The 10,217-nt window shown below is 41.1% G+C and overlaps 1 protein-coding gene across 1 annotated transcript in view; it reads right to left on the bottom strand.

Annotated features, from left to right (window-relative positions):
- Positions 1-3,865: 3,865 nt before the first annotated feature.
- mmp24 (matrix metallopeptidase 24) overlaps positions 3,866-10,217 on the bottom strand; it is a 75,485-nt gene continuing 69,133 nt past the window's right edge. Inside the window, 1 exon segment of the mRNA XM_034135803.1 lies at positions 3,866-6,563. Coding sequence (XP_033991694.1) covers positions 6,199-6,563 — 365 coding nt within the window. The 3' untranslated portion in view covers positions 3,866-6,198.

Genomic DNA, 10,217 nt, shown 5'->3' with positions numbered 1-10,217 from the left:
ATATCTGTCTGCCCAGACTACCTTTGATATGTTTTTATTCACCTACGCATATATATATTGACTTTTTAAGAAAAGAGAACCTTATAAACTAAAGGCAACAACAGGCAAGTTAAAGGAAGACTTAGCCACGGGAAGCCACTCCAAACTCACGCTGACATACAAACTAAAATTGTAAAATTGTAGTAATAGAACCATTGCTGGAACAAAATACAAGATGGAGTGGGACAACTATTTATACTAACAGTTTGAAATACACTCTTTTGTTTTGTCTGTAAGGCGATGTTTTACGCCTTACATTTTTAAGGTTAAATGTCCTAAATGATAGGTTAAGTTTTATTTTGAATATTAAAACCTTGCTGTTCATAATGGCCGCCTCTTCCAATGGAAGCGATTGGGAAGAAAACCATATACAACAATATTTTGTATTACTGCCGATTTTTATTCCATATTTTATTCCTTCTTACTCCATTCCATTGCAATGTAAATACTGTTATATTTTTTATATTTGTCTAGTTCTCTACCTGTGTTTTTAATTCTTGTTTTGAGGCACCAAGTCAAACTCCTCGTACGTGTAAACCTACCTGGTAATAAACCTGATTCTGATATTTGAATACAAACTATGGTCAAAGTCATTAGTGTACTAGTTTGTCCAATTTAAATGGATGCCTCCTTATAACCTTCTTACAATTACATATGTTTTTTAAAGATTGTTAAACCGAGCGTTACCCAGATGTCCACGTTTGTACAACTTAAAGACAAATCTGCATCATTGTGATTGTAATTATAGATTGAAGGGAGTAGTTTTCTGAATTTACGGTAAATAAAATCTACAGAAAGTGTCGGTGCTGTTTGGGAGTGGCTTCACCAGAAAGCTAAGTCTCTCTTTGAAGGCAACTCACTGTTGTCCAGAACGTCACCAGAGCCGGGACAAAATGACCCCTCCACGCTGCTTCTCTCAAGACTAAAACTGAAGCTTTTCTGTGTTTCTTTTCTACCTGAAACTAAGCTCCTTCCCTCCTCGTAGGAAGCGCCATGAAGGACGCACAGTAAGTGGTGTGAAATGTCCAAAGAGATTGCAACATGAAGGATCAAATGGTGGCACAAATCCCTCCCGCAGTTTGTCCCAGGTCTGCGTACAATAACCATCAAAGAGGCTTCAGAGGACCCTTCGCCCTCTAAGTAAAGAACCCAGCTGAATAAATAGCTTTCAAACTAAAAATCTCATGTACATATATTTTGTGTTTATGTGTCTATGAATAGGCGACAGTAAATCACTACGGTATGTTTTCTTCAAGTACCTTACTTCCATTTCCACTAACAGACATCTGCTGAAGAACACTGTACGTTTGTAAACTGCTATTCTCTGTAATTAATATTTACACAGTTTCAGTCTTTTTCTCCCAGGGGGTTAACGCAGTGTGGTGTCTCTTTCAGATCACGTGTGACCTGCAGTTTTAACACCCCTTCTCTTTCCCTTAAGGACTGCAGGCCACTTAAACATCTCAAACGCTTCCCTTTAACAATCGTTCCTTTTAGAAATGACATCCCCATACAAAAAGCACTCTCAATAAGGTTTCGAAGGACATTTTCTCCCAGTTTTCCACTTATGGAAAAACAACAAAACTACTTGATAATGTTTAGTCAAAGTTCACGGTTTGGCTTCAAACATGTATGTTTGACGTGTTATTTAAGCTAACTTAAGTTCAAATAAGTCAGCGTATACTTTTGGTTTACACAGGAGTGTATATAATCTTAAACAGACTTTGATGAGAGACCTATTTCCGAGCACCAAGCACAAGCTGATGGTGGCATGATGGTAGCTCACCCTGTAGAGTGGGTGTCCCATATACTAAGGTAAGAAACAGCCAAGAAAATTATCAAACTAATCGGGAGAAAATACATTTCCCTTGAAAAAGTGATTGACAATGTACATTTGTTGTATGGGAATGCAATTTGTTTGGATGACTTTAATATAAACACTGTAACCTGATGAGGATGAGGTGAGAACAGGAGTCATTCCTAGTCGAAGCAACAGTGGGGCGACAGGAGCCTAAACCGTAAAAAAACAAATAAACAACCAGAAAATTGCCGGCTTTAACGCCTCAGAAAATCCCAGTAAAAATCAGCTCTAAAAACGGCATGAGAAGCTCTCTTCCTTAAAACATCTACTGCTGAAGTGCCGTGAAGCAAGGCACTTAATCCCCGATTGCATCAGTGCAGCGTGTCAGGAAGAGAAAGGTGTTTTAATCAGCCTGGAAAACCTGCAGGAAGTCCCTGAACGCAACACTGAAGTCATAATCCCGTACGCCAGGTGTCTTCTATTGAATGAGCACCAAGGACCACAATGACGGTGTGTGACATTAAACTGGAGATATGATTGTTATTACATGTGGGAGTGTGGGAGTGGGTGGAATAACTTGTGAAAGCTCCCACCATCCTTCATATGAAATCACACTGTTACAAACCTGCAGTAGGAGCTGTATTATATGAACAACACATCATTTCTACCCTCTTTTTGCCTGTCTTATGTAGTAATAAGTGCACTAAAGCAGAACACCTGAAGTGTATTTCATCATAAAGTCATTGAAACCGTGAAATAAACCTAAACCGTCCCAAATGTGAGAATCATAACTCCTTTCTATATGTTTAAAATGTGTATAACGAAAGACAGAAATTGGTCTAACAGGCAGTTTTTCTCAAGATAGACATTCATGTTTTCCACGACCCTCCTGTCGGAACGTGTATAGGCTGAATGGTAAAAGAAGCACATGTCTTATTCTGCGTTTATCCTACCCCCTCGAGGAACACGTGTGTTTCTTCTAAGCGCCGTCGGGACATTGAACGCCATCGATTTGTGCTGAATGTGTGCTGAATTGCTCTCGACAGCAGCAAGTAATTGCACAGGTATATACGGAGGGAACACATTCAATTACTGCAGGACGATGAACTCTGTGAGTAATGCAGAGCTGGGAACATTATGTACTCGATTACATGTAAAGTAGCCTCGAGAGCATACTTGCCAACCCTCCCGATTTTCGCGGGAGACTCCCGATTTCATTGCTCTCTCCCGGTTTCCTCCCGGGGTCATATTTCTCCCGCATTTCTGACTAAATCAGATTGACTCAGGACTGTTTCCACTCGGACTTTAATACAGCGACACCATTGTTTGGTTTCCATGGTAGCGCGTCTCTTTAGTAGCGCGCGCAACTGAAAGTCTGAGAGGGTGGGGAAAATAGTCACAGAAAACAGAACAAGAATCGACAACTCTACCCTCTGCTCACTCCTGTCCTTCACATATGCTCCATAAAGGATGGTGCTACAGGCCGCAAGGCAGTGCCCTCACAACAACAATAAGCATGTTAATGTTCATCTAATACAGCTGCCCCCCCCCCCCCACCCCGCGGTGGTTTTGAAATGCTCCCGATTTCTGAGGTCTCAAGGTTGGCAAGTATGCTCGAGAGTGATGTGGAAAAACACGTGGTGGAATATACTGAAGTACATTTACTCAAGTATTTAACTTTTCAATTCTGAGGTACTTGTGTTTTCATTTTGGGCCTTTTCATACTTCTCCTCCACTACAGTTTGGAGGCTAATATTGTACTTTATACTCCACTACAGGTGAGTTAGTGAGTAAGGTTTTGAATGGAGTTTTTTTTTACTCGTAGCAGAGTATTTGAACAATTTAGTATTGCTACTTTTATTGAACTAAAACGTACTTCTTTCACCACTGGGAGTGATGCGCTTCTACAGTATCAGTATGAGGATATTTATAGTTTAGTTAATAATATCTCCTCACAAAGACAGTGACTCAGCGTGTGATCTCCTGCCTGGGGGGGGGGGGGGGGGGGGTCGTGGACGGGGGACTCCAGAAGCCCTCTGGGTATCCGACTGGCCTCTAAATGAACCGTTATGAGTCACAATGGAGTTAATGACATTTAAATGAGCAGCTTGTGTATTAAAATAAGTTAGAGCTGCAGTGCTGCTGTTCTAGAACATGTGTAGCTATAAATAAAATGCTTCGCTATTTTCTGAAATAATCAAAAATCCCATTGGTTTTTTGTGGAGGGAACCCTTGGTTAGCTCAATTCTGGTCTGCCCTACAGACAAAAAACCTCATCTCTTCACCACCATAAATCCTTTCATCAAAGTTGAACATGGCAACTTTCTCACATCCCAAAACATGAGAGTATTCAATCTGTTTTATCAAATCTTAAATGAAGTCTTTTTGTAATTGGGATTGTAACCATGCCTCCATGTCACCATGTCAGCATTACATTGTCTTAGTTCACATCGCTTCTCCAAATGTTACCCTATTGAAGTACATTAACTTCCCTGCTCACAGAAACCTCCAGCACCTTTTAAACATCATGCTCCATTTAAACATATCTAATGATCCTAAGTACAGAAATAAAACAAGGCGTGTTTAAAAAGTGTCAACAAATCCTTCTGAGAGGCAAAACTAGACATTTTGGCACTTTTTGATGAAAACTGGAGACAAATTAGAAGCTCCTTAGTTTCAACAAACAATTAAAGCACTTATTAAATCATAGCGTGGGACAAAGATAGAGGGGAAGCCAGATGGACGGTGAGAAGAGACGGAGGGAGGATGAGGAGGACGAGAAGCCCCTGTCAGAGCTTTGGGAACAGAAGTACTTCATTAAGCTTGGTCGACGTCTCCTTGCTGCAGACTGCATACTAATACAGATATATGTATCCTCTGTGCACCCCCCCTTCTCGATTCCCTCCTTTTTTTGCAAATCTCTAATCCACTCACATGTAGAGGAGCAGAGAGAAATACCACGATCAAAATACCTACTGTCGCTGTCAGGGCCCGTATTTACCAAACCTCTAAGAATTACACTTAAAACTCAGATTAAAAAAGATATTTGAAGTGAGAGACATTTATCACGTAGCAACGTGTAACATAAGGGACGCTTGACTACATGTAAGACTGAAGGTGTAACCCTACATATGTCATATTGTTCATTTATTAGAAAATTGCTTTAATAGTAAGTGCAAAATGTGTGATTTAAAAGTCCAAAATCACACGTATCAATTAATAAAATATATAACAATCTGTAAACAAGCATTTTAATATGTTTGAAGTGTCAAAAGAGATCAATTATTAGGAAATTGGCTTAAATGGTAAAAAAACAACTAATTCCAAAATTCTCCTGCTGGTTGAAAAAGTAAGTTAAAGATGTAAGATACAAAATAAATACAATTTGTTTTGTTATTGTTGTTGTTTGTACACCTGCCTTATGCATTAATATCCAATCCATGCACACACAGAATAATACAAAGTTGTATTTTTGAACAATCACTAAAAACATCTGGCACTTTTATTTTTGAAGTTTGTTATTAGAAGTAAATGAAAAGGAATATTCTTTTGTTTCTTAAGTCACTTATAAGTTTGATAAATACGAGCCCTGGTTTGCGTTCATCTTGTTAAATATGCGCACATATGTTTTGGAGACAGAGATAAGGCTGTTCAAATGTCATTCATCTTTTCTATCAACTCCGTAAGTCCTTCAGAAGAGAGAAAAAGGTCCTCTTTGACAAATGTTGCAGGTCCATACAACTATAAATACAAATTCAATTAAAGAGATCCTTGTTTTTTTTATATGGCCTTTCTACCTACATGTTTTCTTCAAGTTTGATATTTTATTCTTTATTTTCTTGTCGTTACGTTGAAGTAGTTCCCGTGTACAAGTTGTTGTTAGAACAAACTTGGAGGTGGCTTTAAGGAGCGTATTCTTTCCGCCCCGAATCCTCGTTCAGGAGAGTTGTGTTTCAGGTCAAAGTTCAGTGTCGCTGATGAGACCCCGTTTCACTTAAAGAGAGGTGTGTTTCCTGCCCTTATCCAATCAGATCCTCCAGGAGTCTTCGTGGACTTCGCTCGCTTATCCTAGCCATTGCTATCCCTCCCCGCTGAGGAACGGGAAAAAGTCATAATCGGACAACTTGCCGCTTTACACTTGTGTCACAAGACAGGCACGAACTTCTCTCTAAGACTGATCAAATGTCTAAACCTACACGCATTTTCAGTGTCCGCCTGTTCATCACAAGCTAGCACAATTAGCGTCTTTCAGCGTTGACTTTCCATTGTTTTTGTTGCTAGCAATCCTGGCCTAAAGCCAACATTAGCTAGCCAACCGTCGTCTTTAATCCATGACCTCTTCAAAGCAGTGTTGCCTGTCATACCCACTCCTGAACAGGGTATTTGTAGTAGTGCTGCGTAATGGTGCTCTGCTGCACTCCTTTGTTTTTGAACTGAAATATGGTGTACACCAGCACCAGGATGCACAGCGACAGGATGCACGGGATCACGACGGCGATGGCGTTGACCGTCGTCGGGACGTCGTTGATGGTCACCATGATGTCCACGTCGTCGAGCGGCAGATGGCGGTCTCCACGGTTCCCTTTGCTGCCAGAGCGCTCCATGTCCGACTGATCGCAGCCCATCCAGTCTCGCAGGATGGACTTCGGGTATCCGGGCTCCACCGTCAGCTTCTGGTTGTCGAACTTCCAGTACTCCTTCCCCTTGTAGAAGTAGGTGTAGTCTGAAGAGGGGAGGATGAGGAGGGCAGGGAGGTATGACGAAAGAAAGGTGGGTGGGGGGGGTCAAGGAATCAGAAAAGGTCAATGAGAGTTGTAAAGCATGCAACATACAGTCTAACAGTAGATTCAAAATATATATACATCAACCTGAAACAAGCTGAACCCAACTTCATTTAAAATCTATTTAACGTCATCGTTAATCATCATTTTAAGGGGAAACTTGTTTTGAAAACATGACTTGATCAACTTTTAGTTTGACAGATTTCAGTAGTCCACATCAACGGTCCTGCTAACATCAGAGGGCCATCGCATCCCCTCTATAGAAAAGGGGGTCCCACCCCAGAATCACATCACATTTAGTGACATCTGAAGTTTACATGGTGATAGGTCCCGGGTTCAAATCCCGGACCAACCCCCAATTGTTAATGACAAACAATGGGAGAAAGACCCGATCTGCTTAAAAGAAAGTGCCAGCTGGATCTGCTTAAAAGAAAGTGCCAGCTGGATCTGCTTAAAAGAAAGTGCCAGCTGGATCTGCTTAAAAGAAAGTGCCAGCTGGATCTGCTTAAAAGAAAGTGCCAGCTGGATCTGCTTAAAAGAAAGTGCCAGCTGGACAGCTCAGGTTTTAGAGTTCGACTCCCGAGCCAGCGGGAAATGTATCTTCCCCTTTCAACACTGTACCTCTGACACTCCCTGCATTAAAAAGGGGTCCCAATCCAAGAACCACATTCAAATGAGTGATGTCTGATGTTTACTTGGTTATAGGTGCAGGGTTCAAATCACGGCCGAACGCCCAGTTTGTGTTAGCAAAGAATGGGAGAGTGTGGATTATTCTCAAAATGTACCGAATTTAAATAAGATAGGCCCTGCTTACATGGGAGTGCCATCTCACCCCCCCCCCCCCGTAAAAAGGGGGTCCCTGAACCACAATAACATCTAGCGACATCTGACGTTTAGGTGGTGAAAGGTCGAGGTTTCAAATCCCGGACGAGACCCCAAAATAAGAATATAGATTGGATTTCCTCAACATTTACAGAATTTCAAATAAAATAGGCCCTGCTGACATGGGAGTGCCATCTCACTCCCTCCGTAAAAAGGGGTTCCAAACCCAGATAAACAATCACATCTAGCAACATCTGAAGTTTACGTGGGTAATAGGTCCCGGGTTCAAATCCCGGACGAACTTCCAAAATAGGAGAAAGATGGGATTTCCTCAACGTTTACAGAATAAAAAAAAAATAGGCCCTACTGACATGGGAGTGCCATCTCACTCCCTCCGTAAAAGGGGGTCCCAACCCAGAACCACAATGAAATCTACCAACATCTGCAGTTTGGGAGCTGATCGGTCCCGGGCTCAAATCCCTGACAAGTCCCCAAAATAGGAGAAAGATGGGATTTCCTCAAAATGTACTGAATTTCAAAAAACATCAACATCACAACTGTTAATTCAATACAGTGAAATTGTATCCATGGAACCAAATGTCAATCTAATTTCAAGCCACCCTGACCAAATTCCACATGACTATGATCACTCAATGTTTCCTCAAGAGCTCACTCTCAGGAGACACACACTCAGTTCTCTCTTTAAGGAAAGCCCCCTCTCTAACTGGAAATCATCCGTCTGCGTCCTCAGCCGCCTCGCTCGGCTCCGGTTCATCCCCGTGACGCAGGATCTCATTAGAGGAAATCACATTTCTGTTGTGACACGTTGGTTATAGGCAGCTACAGTCTTTCAGTGGTCGTTCTTATTGAAGAGCAATATCATGTAATGCCTGCGAGACAGACGCTGCCGCTGAGTGAAGAATGGGATGTGAGGGGGAGATATAGAGGGGGAGATATAGAGGGGGAGATATAGAGGGGGAGATATAGAGGGGGAGGAAACATGAAGTGATTCAGCCTCACCAAACACACACTCTCACCAAACACACACTCTCACCAAACACACACTCTCACCAAACACACAACCAACAAAGACTATCTGTAAAACAGGATTTCTTGTCTCCTTTTATTCAATTACATTTATATTTCATTTAAATAAAATGTTAATTATATTTCAGATGTGTGATCAGTTATCATTTTTTATGAAGAGCCTAGATTTGTAACTTTTGCCCCAATAACAGCTTTAAGGTTATTAAAAACTACATTTACTGTATATGAAATACAGAACAAGAACAAGGATCCAAGGGCACGCACGCACGCACGCACGCACGCACGCACGCACGCATACACACACACACGCACGCACACACACACACACACACACACACACACACACTTGTCTGTTGCCTCTGAAGTCCCTGCAGGACAGCTTCTCATCTAACACCGAGACAACACGCCCCACTGACCATGTCACCACCTCTGAACACACACACAAACACACACACACACAAACACACACACACACACACACACACACACACACACACACATACACACAAAAATACACATACACACCCTCTGAGGCCGCAACAAGGTCACAAGGTCAGGCCTTGACAAGTGGAAGTGATGAAGTGTGTTTCTCTCCTGCAGACAGTGAGAGTCTGGCGCCTCACAGGGATAAACTATTTGTTGATGTTTATATTTTCCTCAATCGTGCGTTTTTCTTGCACCATTATGTCTCTTGCACTATTTCATTGAACCATTGGCAGATCAGAATCAGAACCAGATCTAATACCAGGTAGGGTGACACGCACGAGGAATTTGACTTGGTGTCGTGGTGCAGACATAAACGTGAAACACAAATAAAAAACACAGATAGAGAACTGTTTTAAGAAAACTATAATAACATTAAATAATAATACAAATATAGTAATATATAGAAAATATATATATATATTGTCGCCAATTTTGAAATTCAAGTGGCTAATGGGCTTCTTTAAATAAAGGGTTGAACATGGTTCTTGGTTGTCATGTTGCCGTTGTTCAGCATGGAAACATTCATTAGCTAACAATGACATTATTGTTCTATTAATATAAAGGGAGGTCAGGTACTCTTTAAAACAGCTGCTAGTTATGGGTACTTTTTACTGAAGTACATTTCAAAGCCCTCTTTCCTTTGACTTGAGTAAAGAAGTTTAGTCACTACTTCTACTTTCACCAGAGTATTTTTAAACACGAGTATCTGTACTTCTACTTGAGTACAGGATGTGTGTACTTCTACTTGAGTAAAGGATGTGTGTACTTCTACTTGAGTAAAGGATGTGTGTACTTCTACTTGAGTAAAGGATGTGTGTACTTCTACTTGAGTAAAGGATGTGTGTACTTCTACTTGAGTAAAGGATGTGTGTACTTCTACTTGAGTAAAGGATGTGTGTACTTCTACTTGAGTAAAGGATGTGTGTACTTCTACTTGAGGAAAGGATGTGTGTACTTCTACTTCAGTAAAGGACGTGTGTACTTCTACTTGAGTAAAGGACGTGTGTACTTCTACTTGAGTAAAGGACGTGTGTACTTCTACTTGAGTAAAGGATGTGTGTACTTCTACTTGAGGAAAGGATGTGTGTACTTCTACTTGAGTAAAGGACGTGTGTACTTCTACTTCAGTAAAGGACGTGTGTACTTCTACTTGAGTAAAGGATGTGTGTACTTCTACTTGAGTAAAGGATGTGTGTACTTCTACTTGAGTAAAGGATGTGTGTACTTCTACTTGAGGAAAG

Source organism: Trematomus bernacchii, unplaced genomic scaffold, assembly GCF_902827165.1.
Source record: "Trematomus bernacchii unplaced genomic scaffold, fTreBer1.1, whole genome shotgun sequence".
NCBI classification, from domain to species: Eukaryota; Metazoa; Chordata; class Actinopteri; order Perciformes; family Nototheniidae; genus Trematomus; species Trematomus bernacchii.
Note: the sequence above shows the minus strand (reverse complement) of the source record. Positions and strands in the feature narration are given on the sequence as shown.